Source organism: Molossus molossus, unplaced genomic scaffold, assembly GCF_014108415.1.
Source record: "Molossus molossus isolate mMolMol1 unplaced genomic scaffold, mMolMol1.p scaffold_m16_p_13, whole genome shotgun sequence".
NCBI classification, from domain to species: Eukaryota; Metazoa; Chordata; class Mammalia; order Chiroptera; family Molossidae; genus Molossus; species Molossus molossus.
In genome coordinates this window covers 86,323,740-86,339,943 of record NW_023425348.1, presented here as the reverse complement: position 1 = coordinate 86,339,943, position 16,204 = coordinate 86,323,740, and the positions used below count along the sequence as shown (strand labels likewise).

Sequence of the window (16,204 nt, the reverse complement as noted above, 5' to 3'; positions counted from 1 at the left end):
GATGGGTTGATGCTCAACCAACTGAGCCACACTGGCCAAGTGAGGATCTATTTAAAAAACACCTAGATAGAAATATATGAGCACTAAAATCCTAATGTTAATTTTACCAGCAATCCAGATATTGGATAAATACCTTGGCAAGTAAACAAGCACATTTTTCATGTATTTCATTTTCTACAAATGTTACCCAAGCCAAACAATTTATACTTCTCTCAAAAGATTCAAGTTGCTTCTATCAGATATATAGCACAGTACCTATATTTACCTTCTTCTCCTACCCCACATCATCTGCACATTCAACTACCTCCCTATGTCATTTCACAACCCCCTCAAATTTCACAGGATTTTTTATGAATTTGGTGACATGGTGGGGAATCTAAGTGGCAAAAGAGCATTGTATTTAATTATTTCTTCATCACTTGGTTCACAAGAGAGTGCACAAACAGATGCTTAATATCATTTGTTGAATGAATGACCACAATATTTTCTATGACTTTCACTTAAAATGACTACAAATAGAGTGAAAACACAAGGATAAGTTAAAAGGCAAACAATAACAAAATTAACCATATATTCTATCCCAAACAGTTTTAAAACTAAGTATGGGAGAAGAGCCAAGTTTTTCTCAAGTGTGAAGGTACTCGGAAACCTCTTGGGAATCTTATTAAATGCAGGTGCCGATTCGGCAGGTCTGAGATTCTGTATCTCTAACAAGAGCTCAAGTGATGCTAATGCCCATCAGTCTATTTTCTACAGGATGAGAAGATCTAAAAATGCACAGTTCTAACCTAGACCCGGCTGGTTTGGTTCAGCGGTTAAAGCATCAGCCTGCGGACCAGAGAGTCCTGGGTTCGGTTCCCGCTAGGGTATGTATCAAAAACAAAAACAAAAACAAAAAAAATGCTAACCTAAAGACAACTCTTAGTACCTCCCAGGTCTTGTCCACTTTTCTAGCTCCACAGTGGCATGGCAAACTGAAGAGGGTATCCACTGGCTTAAATAAATAAATTTTCAAAGTGAGTCCATGTATACTAATTTGGAAAAGGAAAACTCTCTACACTAACATCGTAAAATTGTATTAACCAAATATAAATATTTGGAATGAATTGAATTTCTAAACATTTGTCATAGCAGGCTCGTGATATTTAGCTAAAATAGTCTAAATTGGATATCAGAGAGAACTTCTGTGTGGGAAAAAGAGTCTAACAGGAAGAAGGAGCAGAGAAATGGCAGCACCTAGCAAGAAACAGAGGGCAGAGAGCACTCTCTGAAGAAACATAGCATAATGCAAAGACTGTAGACTCTGGAATGATGAGATCTAAGTTCAAACCCTGGTGTTTTTTGAAAGTTTACCATGTGCCAGGCCCCATGCGATAAATAACAAATTATGCTATCTCATTTCATCTTTATAATCAAGTGTCTGGCACGTACTAGATTAGCACTAATATCCAGTCCAAATTGTTCCTATTAGCTACACTGCACTGAGTTTGTCAATGGCTAAAAATGAATGGAATTTGAATCCACTCTGTATCTTGTATTATTAAAGCATTCCGTTTCTCTTTTTCACTAAGTATCTCCTAGAGGAGGTTACATGTGAATTTAGCAGCTGGCCTTTGTGATTTCAACAGCAGCAGAAGTCCCAGGAGTCATTTAGTATTTACCATAAACCATAAGCAAACTTCTTTACCATTTAGGTCTTTTCTTCATACTCCTCACTTTTAATCTACAAGCATCTACCTGAAACAGAATTAGAAAATCTTGGTTTTGCCAAACTCTAGCTGCACCTCTGGTATTTTGGCTGTAAAACAAGACCAATACAGCAAACTTGGTGGTGCTGAATGGATGGACTAGCCATAATAGTGTTCAGTACACTCACACACAACATGTGCTCAATAAAAGATCATTATCCAGGTCATAAAAGTTATTCTCAAAGAAATCAAAGAAAAAAATTTAAAAGCCCTGGGTTTGTACACCCCTTGTAAAATTTATGTCATTAAATTTTGCTTTCCCACCTTTCTTATACTTGACTGTAGACTCTTTTAAGATTTATTTTAAATATATATACATATCACCACTGGTCTACACTTAAAAGTACAGTGTATTTATCTACTTGATAAAGCATTTTATTTTGAAAGTACCTGTATGATGTTTGGCATGTCGCAGAAGTTGCTTCTGGAGTCTGAACAGTCGCCCGCAGGAGGGATGAGGACATACGTATTTCTTCTTCAGCAAATGCTGATATTTAATGTGGTGCTAAAAAAGTAAAAGAAAGTGAAGAGGGATAAAAATTAAGGCTTCCTAGACATCTGTTTCTTTGCTAAGTCAAAAATGCTGAAGAAAAATCAAATATTCTGTGTATGGATAGAAAGGCAGTATAATCAAACAGTTAACAACAAAGGCTATGGAAATAAACTTGGATTCCAATCTGGGCCTGTCATTTATTGGCAGCATGATCTCAGGAGATATGTACTTCAGTACTGTAAGCTCCAGTTCTCATCTACAGAATGGAGATCACCTAACTGACTCATTGTTGTGAGGAACTAGGGATCATGCACTAAACTATATTGTGTACAGTGCTTAGTGCAGCAAACAGCATATGGCACAATAATACTAGCTATCATTATTGTAACAAAATCAGAATCAGAAGTAAAGCCTGAATCTCATGTTATACTTGCTGCTAAACCAAATATCAAACAGGCACTAAACTTTAATAATTACTATTTCACTTTCATGTTTTCTGTGAGACCTAAACATAAGCTGTCTCTTCACTCATATTTTAAGAAATCTTACTCACTTTTTAAAAACTCTACAAACTAATTAGTTTTAATTTATTTTAAACGGTATTCAGGAAATCACTGTTTTGAGTTACAAATTTTATTTTAATACACATTAAAATAAAATCTGTTCATCTGTGTCTTGGTGTGTTGTTATAATCATACCATATCAAAAGTATTTATATCACAATGGGAAACACTAAAATTTTCTAAGATTCCAAGGAAATCCTCTGTTTGAGCTCAGGTTCTTAGACACTTTTCTTTATTTTCAAACCAAGGACTGAAGTAATTTTATGTTTAAAGAAAGCTTTTTCTTGACATTGCATGTCAATGATAAAGCCTACACAAATCCACACATTATAAAGTCCCATGAAGCTTCAGAACCAGTAACGGTACATAACCTGAAAGGCTGTCGTCTTACACTACAACGTCACTGACCTGCAAGTAGCGAGGGTGAGCAAGAACGGTTCCGCATCCTTCCATTTCACAACGCACGTACTGGATTGGAGGTTTTTTCCTAAATCAGCATGTAGGAGAAAAGTTAGTAACAGAAAAGACTGCCCAGTGACCTTTAACTCAAACTGCACTATTAGGGAATAGCAACTTTAGACTATGATATAGTTTGATAATAAACAACACAAAATAAACTAGTAACCCCCCAAAAGCCAAAGAAGTATTAAGATTTTTATTTTATTTTTATTTTATTTTTTATTTTTGGTATATGCCCCTAGTGGGAATCAAACCCGGGACTCTCTGGTCCACAGGCTGACGCTCCAACCACTGAGCCAAACTGGCCAGGGCAGTATTAAGATTTTTAGAAAGGTTAAGACACTGCAGTAGAAATAAAAACGTAGTAACTCTGCATCAAGGACATTAATCAAGTTGCTTTTGCCCATTCCTGCAGGATTATTATGATAACCATATGTGCCTACCACGAGAAACAAGGTACAACATAGAAGTATAAATTCTCACCTCCTTTTGGGTAATCGTGGACTTTTGTCATCTTTTCGTCTTCTTCCTCTCCTATAATTAAAAAACAGAGTAAATTGTCCACATATTCTGAATTGAGGTTTACTGAGTGAAGGATAGCTGAAGACATATATACTCCAGACCAAGGAGCAGGTGGCAGAAATAAAGGCTAACCGAGAATATAGTCACAGATATATCTGGCAAACCAAACCAAGATTTCACTCCAAAGTAATTTTACTGTCAAATAAGTCTGCATCACAAGTTAAATATATGCTATTCATAAACTATATAGTACGACAGGAGATTTGGATAAACTACAAGATTACCACTTTAAAAATTGTTTTCAGTGAAAAGTCTACCACTTAAATCTTGTCAATTTAAAAAGAATAAAAGAGTCTATTATCTAAAAAACTCTAAAATACAAACTATAGTTTCCTTGCAAAAGAACCAGAAAGCCTACACTTAAAAAATCTTATTACTGCAACAAGAAATGGTTGCTAGACAGAAAGTTTTAACCTGATCAAGGTTATTACGTTATTTGCCTGATATGCCCTTTTGAAGATCCACATTTGCCAGTTTTTCTTGCTGTTCTACTCCTTCAGCATCTCTGTCTAACTCATTCATTTGTATTTCTTTTTTAAAATTTTGATTTTATGTGTTTATTTTCAGGTAGAGAGAGAAGGAGAGACAGAGAGAGAGAGAGAGACATCGACTGGTTGCCTCCCAAACGACCCTGATCAGGGCTGGGGATGAACCGCAACTGAGGTATGTGCCCTTGACTGGAATCAAACTCGGGCCTTGTTGGTCCGTGGGCCAATGCTCTACTGCTGAGCCAACCCGGCCAGGGCTCATTTGTATTTCTTTAAGTACTGCCTTGAATTACACTTTTCAAGTTTTTGAGAAAAGTCTCTGCAATACAACTAACTGTCAGCTGCTTGAAGCAACAAAACAGGATGTGGCAAAAGTAGATTTATAGTTGTGAGTACATGAAACACTTTATTCTTGCATTACTGTTTATTAATTATTGTATTATTTTCCATATGAACTGCAAACCTACTTTTGCCCTACCCTGTTTGTATAAGTCAACATCCCTCTTCACACTCCCACCTTTTTTCCACTAGTGGCTTCAAAGTGTTAAGTTTCCATTTTTTAGTAGTATTTGCCCACTTACTTCCTAGGAGGTTCTTCATCTTCCCTAATTTCATTCTCTTCTTCTTTCACCTCTACCTCGACTTCCACTTTAATTTCTTTCTTCTCTTTCTCTTCTTTCACCTTGCCTGATTTTCTCCGTGGCTTTGGAGTTTCCCTGAAAACATGAATACATTTCAACATTGGTATCTCGAGCAAAGCAGCCTTTCAAAGAAAATATAATAACAAGGTAAAGCCTGAGGTTATCATTGATTTAATGTAAAACAATGATCCTTAGCTCATGAAATGAAATTTCCAGTTAACCATTCCTCATATGCACAGTAATGACAAATATTTCAAGCCTATGAGTTGAGTCCCCCCACCCCCACCCCAAGCTAATGATGCCCTAAAATCAAATCTATAGTTGTAAGGAGAAACAAGATAAAAGTAGAAAATTCCAAGTATTCAGGCAATTCATGATACCTGGTTATGATAACACATATAGACATCATAATAATATGGATATGATCAAAGTAAAGTTCTATAATGGAAGAGAGGGCTATACGAGGGGTAATAAGAATGTTAGACTTGCAAAATAAGTGCACAATTATCCATTTAAAATTAAATCTATACCCAACCCATTAGTTTGGCAAAAACATGCTTTCTAAACTTACTTTCCACTGACATGTCTGGAGTAAAATGAGACATACCTTTCTAAGTGGGGTTTGTAGGTCTCATCTCTTGGGTCATCTTTGAATGGTATTTCCTCTTCACTGATTAACATCTCTTCTTCCTCCTCCTCCTCATCACTACTAATAAGAAGCAAATAAAGATTAGAAATTCTAGTTGTAAAGATGATATCTCAGGGATTTTTAAAATTTTAGTTTATGTGTTACAGAAGCGAGCACTGGATTTTATTAGGTAAATTTTTTTGGAGGTAGCCAAAGATTCACAGTAAGCTATCTAAAATTTTTATTCTCATGATCTAGTTGACCTGTACTCCATAGCTGCTTTATCCTGAAGAATAACTGGAACTAAAAATCCTAGATATGTTATCACTTTATTAAATAAAAGCAAGGTGATGAATGCTCAATGGCATGAAGAGTTAAAAACCAATCAACTTTATAATACTATGTCTAGTAATCTGCTGTATAAAAAAAGATCAACAGACCAAAAAAAAAAAAAAAAATCACATGACTCATCAACAAAGATATTGATACAATTAAAAACCCTGCCCTGGCCAGTTTGGCTCAGCGGTTAGAGCATCGGCCTATGGTCCAAAGAGACCCGGGTTCGGTTCTCGCTAAGGGCATGTACCTCGACTGCAGTTTGTCCCCGGCCCTGGTTGGGTTGTGTGGGTGGCAATCACTGGATGTGTCCCTTTCACGTCAATGTCTGTCTCTCTCTCTCTCTCTCCCTCCTACTCTTTCTGAACAAAAAATGGAAAAATGTCCTCAGGTGAGGATAAAAAAACAAAAACCCTGGTCTAAACATCCATATTTCATATTAGTGACTAGCATGGAATAAGCCAGAACACACAAGGAACTCAAGGCATGATTTCTGAATTACAGAATTAAGGATTACATGGTTAAGGATCTAATCAAGAACAAAGTGGAATCTAAACTAAATACCAAGACTGACATTAATTTCTCTGTTAGAGCTCAAAATTCTTTCAAGTAGAAAACAACTTTGAATCACTTAATGTGATTGTGCTCTATGTTCCCAATGGTTTAAATATAAAATATAAAATGTTTCTCACCTAATGCCACCTGGAGATTGATGTTCTTCCGCAACTTCTGAAAAAAATAAAGACAAAACATTATCTATGTAGATGTATTCTCTCCCTGCAGCTAAGAAACCAAATTACTACCTAAGGTAATCATACAATAGCAGATTATCTGCAAATTGTCAAAAAAAGAACCCTTCCTATATCGCCACACCTACCCCCTGAAAGTTAAACTGTTTTGGTAAATGTTCAACATTACATTTAAAAGCAACAGGCAGCCCTGGCCAGTTTGGCTCAGCGGTTAGAGCGTCGGCCTGTGGTCCAGAGACCTGGATTCGGTTTCCGCTAGGGGCACGTACCTCAGTTGCAGTTTGTCCCCGGCCCTGGTTGGGTCGTGTAGGTGGCAACCACTTGATGTGTCCCTTTCACATCGATGTTTCTCTCTCTCTCTCTGTCTCTCTCTTCCTCCCACTCTAGCTGAACAAAAAATGAAAAAAATATCCTCGGGTGAGGATAAACAAAATTAAATAAATAAATAAATAAAAAAGCAGCAACAGGCAAACTGGTTCTTAAATAACCACCCTCTGCTTGCACCATACCATAATCAAGCTGATCTGTATTTGGTTCTGACTTGCAAATGAGCTGCAATGAACCAGTCTTGGACCTAGAGCTTCGGGTGTTCTCTGTGTCACGATGCCGAGAGATAGATGTCCTGCTGCTACTGCGCCAGCCCCGGCTAGGCCGAGTTGTAGTGATGGAAACTTCCTGAGGGAGGGTAGAATCATCTTCTTCCTCTTTCTCTTCCTTGGGATCTAAATGAAAACATATACCATTCTTTTTAAGCTTACAGTTAACCAAACACCATCCTTGTATATCTACTATTGTAAATTCAGTTAAGGAAAAGATAAAAAAAATTTTTTTAGAGAAAAAAAACCCTCAGCTTTTACAACAAATAGAAACAAAATGAGAGAAAAATCAGTTAAAGCTTATCCTATTGTCATCTCTCTAAAGAAAAAACTTCATATTGCAAAGTAGTAATTTTATATGGCTTTATCTACTAAAAAGTAGAATGCTAAGAGGAGTATACAAAATATACCAAAGTAATTCAATTCATGGAATTCTAACCTTTAGATTCTAAGACAAAAGAACCTAAATTAAGTGAGTGGTCCCAGAAAGGTAAATGAAGTAGAGACATTAAATAGAAAGAATCAGCCCTGGCCGGTTTGGGTCAGTGGTTAGAGCGTCAGCCCGCGGACCAAAGAGTCGTGGGTTCGATTTCCAGTCAAGTGCACATACCTGGGTTGCAGGTTCGATCCCCTGCACCAGTAGGTGCTGTGTGAGAGACAATGTGTCTTTCTCATATCAATGTTTCTCTCTCTCTCTCCCCACCCTTCTCTGTCGCACTCTATCTAAAACTCAATAAAAAAATATCCTCTAGTGAGGATTAAAAAAAAAAAATAGGTCTAGATGTTTTAACAACCAAGAAATTCAATAGGAATGCTTCCCTTGACTCTTGCTGCTCTATATTTTCCCCATACTTTATTTTATTATTATTATTATTAGTAGTAGTAGTATTTTGGTACTTGCCTCTAGAGGTGCCTCTCGGGTCCGCAGGCTGACGCTCAACCACTGAGCCAAACTAGCCATGGCTAGGCATTATTATATTTTAAAATAAGTTTTTATTGAATTTTTTAGAGAGAGAAGGAGAGAGATGGAAATATCGACTAGCTGTCTCCTGCACGCCCCCTACTGGGGATTGAGACCGAAACTCAGGTAGGTACCCTGATTGGGAATCGAACAGGGACCTCTCAGTCCATGGGACAACACTCAATCCACTGAGCCACACAGGCCAGGTGTGTTTTCCCTATACTTTAAAGGAGGAAGAATAAGGTGAGATAGAGTCATCCTATCTGCACAATAGATAATAAAAAGGTAGATTTAGAAATTGGCTTTCAAACCTAGAGTAGCTTATTATTTGTATCTACATAAGTTACTATATTATAAGTTAGCTTATTTTGACTCTGGAAGATTCCTTTAATTATCTCAAAATAGAAAAGGCCTTTCTAAGAATAGCACAAAACCTCACGTCTTAAGACTAATACACCTGACTATATAAACATAAAATAATATGCTTTCAAACATACAAACAATAACAAAGCTCAATATTGTATACTCATAACCAGAGAAACTCAAATGAAAATGATAGTTTGATACCACTGTTCCCTTATCATATTGGCAATGATCCAAATGTTTGACCACACTGTAGGAAAACAGGCACTCTCATACAGATGACGGCATGTGCTTCGGCAAAACCTCTATGAAGGACAATTTAGCAATATCGATCAAAATTAATAATGCACAAACCTTTTCACATTAATTTCAACTACTAGAAATTTATCCTATAAAACTACAATCACACTTATTGGACTTCCGATCAAGATGGCGGCGTGGGTAAATGAGGCATCGCGTCCTTCCACAACCACATACAGAACAACCATCATTCAAAACCACCTGAAATCAAGTTGAATGGAAGTCCTACAACACGAAATTAAAGAAGCCGCCATATCGAGACTGGTAGGAGGGGTGGAGGTGCAACAGGCTGGTCCCACACCCACGTGTGGTAGATAAAAATCAGGAGGATTTCTCGGCTGGGAAGGTCCTCCCTGAGCACTGAGAGGTCCCCATCCCACACCAGGCACCCAGCTCAGGGTTTCAGTGCCAGGAAGAGAAGTCCCCGTAACTTCTGGCTGGAAAAACCAGCGGGAACTGAGGCTGAGGGAGGCTCAGGTGGCTGGAGCCCCAGGCAGCTCCTCCTAAAGGGCCCGTGCACAGACCTACTCACTCGGACTTGCACCCTCCAGGCTCCAGCGTGGGGAAGGGAGCTTAAAAGGCACCAGAGACATATGGGGAAGAACTGAGTTTCTTGGCATTGGAAGGAGGGCTGGAGAGGTGACCTTCTCCTGGACAGACGTGCTATCAGAGGTCTTTGTTCCTTTGGTGAGCCCTTTCCTGGGGCGGCAGATAGCCGCCATATCTGGGACTCCAGCAACCCGGCTCGTACTGGTTGCCCCGCCCTGGTGATTCCCTGAGACCCTGTCCTACCCAACTTTCAGGCCCATCCAAGCTCTTGCCAGTTGCTTAACCATAGGATTGGCCTGTTTTGGATCCTGCTTCAAGTTTTCCTAAATTCTTTCAAACGAGCAACATCTGTTCTCAGCTAGCCCCATACTGCTCGTTAAATACTACACAGAAACAAACACAGGGAGGCAGCCAAAATGAGGAGACAAAGAAACAGGTCCCAAATGAAAGAACAGGAAAAAACCCCAAGAAAAGAACTAAGCAAAATGGAGATAAGCAACCTAACAGATGCTGAGTTCAAAATACTGCTTATAACAATGCTCAACGAACTTAGTGAGGGCCTCAAGAGCATTAAAAAGGACCAGTCAGAAATGAAGGATGCAGTCAGAAATGAAGGAGGCACTAACTGAAATAAAGAATAATTTATACAGATTCAATAGTAGAGTAGGTAAAGCCAAGAAGCAAACCATCGATTTGGAATATAAGGAAGCAAAAAACATTCACTCAGAACAGCAAAAAGAAAAAAGAATCCAAAAAAAAAAAAGTGAGGATAGTGTAAGGAGCCTCTGGGACAATTTCAAGCGTACCAACATTCGCATCTTGGGGGTGCCAGAAGGAGAAGAGAGAGAACAAGAAATCGAAAACCTCTTTGAAACAATAATGGCAGAAAACTTCCCTAACTTGGTGAAGGAAACAGACATACAAGTCCAGGAAGCACAGAGAGTCCCAAACAAGGTGAACCCCAAGAGGCCCACACCAAGTCACATCATCATAAAAATGCAAAAGGTTCAAGACAAAGAGAGAATCTTAAAAGCAGCAAGAGAAAGGCAGCTAGTTACCTACAAGGGAATTCCCATAAGACTGTCAGCTGATTTCTCAAAAGAAACTTTGCAGGCCAGAGGGGAGTGGCAAGAAATATTCAGAGTGATGAAAAGCAAGAACCTACAACCAAGATTACTCTATCCTGCAAAGCTGTCATTTATAATCAATGGCCATATAAAGAGTTTCCCAGATAAGAAAAAATTAAAGGAGTTCATCGCCACCAAACCATTATTATATGAAATGTTGAAGGGTCTTTTTGAAGAAAAAGATAAAAAATATGAACAAAATGGCAATGAATACATATCTATCAACAATTGAATCTACAAACAAAATGAACAGGCAGAACAGAAGCATTATCACAGATACAGAGAACATTTTGTTGGTTGCCAGATGGGAGGGGCTTTTGGGGAATGGGTAAAAAAGGTGAAGGGATTAAGAAGTACAAATTGGCTGTTAGACTGACAAACCTCAAAGGGAAGGGGGTTGAGGGGTGGGAAGAAATAAACCAAAGATCTTATATGCATATATGCATAACCAATGGACACAGACAACAGTGTGGGGAAAGGCAGGAGGGTGGTTGGAGTGGGCAGGAGGGTGTTAATGGGGGGAAAATGAAGAACATCTCTAATACATTCAATAATAAAGATAAACTTAAAAATATAAAAATAAAAAAAATAAAACTACAATCACACTTATAAAATGACTTATATATAGAGTAAATTGTCCTAAAACTGTTTTTGGTAGTACAAGGGTAGAGAACTAAATTATCAGGAGGGAATTAGTTATATCAATTTTGATATATCTAGCCAATAAGTAATAGTATAGAATCAACTCCATGACACTTTATTATGCAAAAAATTCATATCCATGTAATACACAAATATATGTATATTTGCCTGTTATATATACATACATGTGTATATATGCATGTAATATATATAAAAGGTATGTTTCTTATAGATGATGATAATTCTGGAGGGATATACAAGAAATTAACAAACATTCATCACTTACAGTGAAGGTCCAAAAATACATCTAGCAATTCCACCTCTAAATATCTACACCCTAGGAAAATAAACTAATACATGGAGGCTCACTGCAGCATGTTTTTAATAGGTAATGAGTAGAAACAACCTAACCTTCCATCAAGAATAAAGTGTATAAATAAACTATGCTTTATTACCAAGATAAAATATACAGTAAAACCTGTATAAAAAAACAAACCAAGCCCTGGCCAGTTTGGCTCAGCGGTTAGAGCGTCGGCCTGCGGTCCTGAGAGGCCCGGGTTCGGTTCCCGCTAAGGGCACGTACTTCGGTTGCGGTTTGTCCCCGGCCCTGGTTGGTCGTGCGGGTGGCAGTCACTCGATGTGTCCCTTCACGTCAATGTTTCTCTCTCTCTCTCCCTTCCTCTCTCTCCCTCCCACTCTATCTGTACAAAAAATGGAAAAATATCCTCGGGTGAGGATAAAAAAAAACCAAACAAAAAATGACATGAAATTATTGGTGAAAACACTGTTAAATGGAAAAAATAAGACACAAAACTGTCTATCTAGGTAACATTTTTTTAAAAGATCTGTAAAATACAGTTTCCTCCACTGTGGAACACGGTGGTGGGCTATTTCAGCTTTAACTATACCGTTTGAAAGTTTTATGAGACTATATTGAGGTGATAGAATACAATTAATTTAAAATAATGTAAAAGTGAATAGCAGTGGGAACTTCTAAAAATCTGACATAATTATTAAATCAGATGCACATTTCCATTCAGTATTCCTTTCCACTCATTACTGCCTTTCTCACCCTTCTCCTATCTGAATTACTTTAAGTATCAAAATAACAATAATAGAAGGCTAGAGTTGAAAATATCCTAAAGATTATCTAGTTCTAAGTACAATCCAATGCGTTTTACTCATAAAGTAACTGAAAGGCCAAAGAAGACAACAAGATCACAAAGGTAGTTAAGCAGACCTAGACCTAGAAATCATGTCTTAAGACTGGTAATTAAGGACTTTTACAATATAGGTTATGGCTGCTTTTGAGAATTTCTTCTAAGGGAGCTATTCACCACCTTCCATCAAGTATTACTACATTAAATAAGGAACAGAAAATTCTTTTACTCAATCCAACTAAATCAATTTGGACTTTAAACCTATTCCATAACCTTCCTGTATTCAATAAAGCTCTTTTCTTCTTTACAGCGAAAGGACTGTATGCCCACCTCTTCTAATACTGTGGATCTCATCCACTGGACAAATGATAGCAACCTGATGAGAACTGCTTATTCTCATAAATAAAGCATAATAGCCTATCTTATGAAATACCACACCCATCCCCCAAAACTCTAGACTTAAATAAAGCATTGTCAGGGAGTGACAGAAGCAAAAATGTTCTTCGACACACACATACACACACACACACACACACACACACACACACACACCAACCACAGTCAACTTTGTAAAAACAGAATAGTCAAAGGTTTACAGCAACCTGTAAACACTGAATCAAGAAAAAGATGAGTTAAGATATCTAAGCTGAAGGAAACAGAGCCTTTAGAGACCACGTAAGACAAAGAATATGGTTTTTAAAAAATATGCTCAAAGAGCTATAGGAAACCAGGAGAATGATGTTTCATCAAATACAATGTCAACAGAGAAAGGTTAGTCCCAAGACAGTGGAACAGGTGGAAGCTGCACTCACCTCCTCACATGTCCACATCAAAATTACAACTAAATTATGGAACAGTCAACCTGGATAATCATTTGAACTGAAGACTAGTTGAACAGAAGTCTTATAATCAAGTATGTAAAGAAAAGGTCACATTGAAATTGGCAGGAAGGGTAGAGAAGCAAAACAGGCCAACCCTGCACCCACATGTGGTTGAGAACCCAGAGGGACATCTCAGTTGCAGAGGTGCCCCCGGAGGAGCAAGGGCTCTCAATCACAACCCGGGCTCCCCAGCCCCAAGCACCAGTGCCAGGGAGAGGAGCCATGTAACACATGGCTGTGAAAATCAGCAGGAATTCCATCAACCTGGGTGAGATGGAAGGCTGCTGCTGGAAACCCAGGAATACTCTTGAAGGGACAGAAAACAAACTCTTGCTCTGGGCTCTAGTAGCCAGTCATACAGGGAGAGACTGAGTTGTGTGGCTCCAGGGAAAGAATTGGAGGAACAGCCCCCAATGTCCCAGTGTTGAGTCTTTCGTCAGCATAGCCCACAGGTGCCAACTTTATTGGGTCGGGCATTCCCTGCAAATGGCATGAGCCTAGGGAGCTACACTAGCTCTGGCTTGATGACTCCCTGAGGCTCTGTCCTACCCAACTTGGGCTGTAGGTGATTGCCAGCAATCAGCCGGGGCCCACCAGTATAGTCTTTCTTAAAAAAACTCTAGAGGAATTCTGGGCAAGCTCGAAGGGGTATCAGAGACACATGGAGAGAGTGAGTTGTGTGATTTCAGGATAAGGGCTGTTTCCTCATCTGCCTGACTGGCACCATTATTCCTGTACAGGGGTGTTCCCCCCACAGGGCATTAGCCTGGGAGCTGCACTAACTCCACCCTACCCAGCTAACACACACTGTGAGATCTGTCAGCAGTGGCCAGCCTAGGCCTACATTGAAAACTTTCCTTTTTTAAATTTTTTGTTTAATCCTCACCTGAGCATATATTTATTGATTTTAGAGAGATGACACAGAAACTTCAATTGGTTGCCTCTCATACACACCCCTGTTGGGGATCAAACCCACAACATACCCAGTCAGGGTAATGAGCCCTAACTGGGAATTGAACCTGTGACCTTTTGGTGTAGGGGATGATGCTCCAACTGAGCCACCCTAGCCAGGGCACATCATTTGTAAATTGTATTGTGTGTTAACCACCCCAAGTCAAGTCTCCATCTATCACCATTTATTTCCCCTTTCCCTCTTTTCCTCCCCCCAACCTCCTCTCTCCCTCTGCTATTAACTATCTATAATTTTGTCTAGGTCTATAAGGTTTTTGTTTGTTTTTGCTTAATCCCTTCACCTTTCCACCCAGTCCTCCCAACCTCCCTTCCCTCTGACAGCTGTCTGACTGTTCTCTGTCTTGATAAGTCTGTTTTTTTTTTGTTAGTTTATTTTGTTCATTAGATCCCATATGTAAGTGAAATCATATGGTACTTGTCTTTCTCTGACTGGCTTATTTCACTTAGCATTATATTCTCCCGGTCCATCGAAGCAGTCGCAAAGGGTAAGCCTTCTTTTTTTACAGCCAAAAAATAAGTTGTTTTTAAATGGGCAATCCATACAGGGATTAAGAAAATAATTCCACTTACAATTAAAATCAAAAGATACTTAAGTATTGCTAAGATAGTAACACTCCCCAAATAGATCAACAAATTGAATATAATCCCTATCAAAAACCCATCGTTGTTTTCAGCAGAAATTGACAACCCGACCCTAAAATTCATATGAAACTGCAAGGGACCTAGATTAGCCAAAACAACATTTTTCTTTATTGATTTTAGAGAGAGAGAGAGGGAGGAAGGGAGAGAGAGAAACATCGATGAGAGAGAACATCTACTGGCCATCTCCTGCATGCCCCCCACTGGGGACTGGGCCCACAACCTGGGCATGTGCTCTGACCGGGAATCGAACCAGCGACCTCTTGGTACATGGGTCAACGCTCAACCACTGAGCCACACCAGCCAGGCATTAGTCGAAACAATCTTGAAAAGAACAAAGTTGAAGGACTCAATTTGTTCTTCCCGAGCTCAACACTTATGACAAAGCTACAGAAATCAATCAGTACTATACTACAGGGTGGTACTGATGTAAGGATAGGCATATAGACCAGTGGAACTGAAAATAGAGTCCAGATATAAACACCCACATATGGTCAATCAAATTTCAACAAGGTTGCCAAGACCACTAATAGGGAAAGAACAGTCTCTTCAACAAATGGTTTAGGGGGAAAAAAAAAATCAATCAAACAAGAAAACCCCAAATGGTTCTGAGACAACTGGATATCCACATGCAAAAAATGAAGCTGGGCCCTGGCCAGTTTGGATCAGCTGTTAGAGCACTGGACCTCAGACCAAAGGGTCACAGGTTCCATTCCTGCTCAGGGGCACATTACCTGAGTTGCAGGTTCAATCCCCAGCCCCAGTTAAGATAGTGCAGGAGGCAACCAATTGATCTGTCTCTCTGACATAGATATGTCTCTCTCTCTCTCCCTCCCTCCCTTCTACTCTATCCAAAGGGGGGGAAAAAAAAAATCAATGGAAAAGTGTCCTCAGGTGAGGATCGAGAGAAAAAAAAAAAAAAATGAAGCTGGGGCAGCTTGGGCGGTGGGAGAAACGGCAGCAGCCAGGCAGCCCAGGTTCTCAAAGGCTTTCAGCAAGTTACGGCCCTCAGGCACCCAAGCATGTACCTGCCCTCCCACTACACCAACATGACGTCCAAGAGGAAGGTCAGCCCCACCAAGGGGATAGTGAAGGAGAAGCCCAGGAGGAGATTGGCCAGGTTGTCAGCTAAACCTACTCCTGCAAAAGTGGAAATGAAGTCAAAAACTGCGGCAGGAAATATTCGTCAAATACCTAAGTGAAAATGATAAAACTCAAAATTGATCCTTTTAGCTACTCATTATATGACAGTCAACCTGACCATAGAACATGGTGCTTTTTTTCAGGATAAATCTGCAGACAAAAAATGCAATCAAAAGGGAAAAGG

General features: G+C 39.2%; 1 protein-coding gene across 3 annotated transcripts in view; it reads right to left on the bottom strand.

The window, feature by feature from the left end:
• The window catches only part of ZFP91 (ZFP91 zinc finger protein, atypical E3 ubiquitin ligase), a 49,278-nt gene that overhangs the window by 16,839 nt on the left and 16,235 nt on the right, over positions 1–16,204 (bottom strand). For 2 of the 3 annotated variants that reach the window (XM_036258025.1, XM_036258026.1), the window contains exons 3-9: positions 7,197–7,409; positions 6,631–6,667; positions 5,582–5,683; positions 4,915–5,049; positions 3,747–3,797; positions 3,213–3,291; positions 2,139–2,253 (exon numbers count right to left, since the gene is read on the bottom strand). In XM_036258025.1, the coding sequence (XP_036113918.1) occupies positions 2,139–2,253; positions 3,213–3,291; positions 3,747–3,797; positions 4,915–5,049; positions 5,582–5,683; positions 6,631–6,667; positions 7,197–7,409 (732 nt within the window). The remainder of the gene's footprint in view (positions 1–2,138; positions 2,254–3,212; positions 3,292–3,746; positions 3,798–4,914; positions 5,050–5,581; positions 5,684–6,630; positions 6,668–7,196; positions 7,410–16,204) is intronic. The other variant, XM_036258028.1, reaches the window with a different exon arrangement.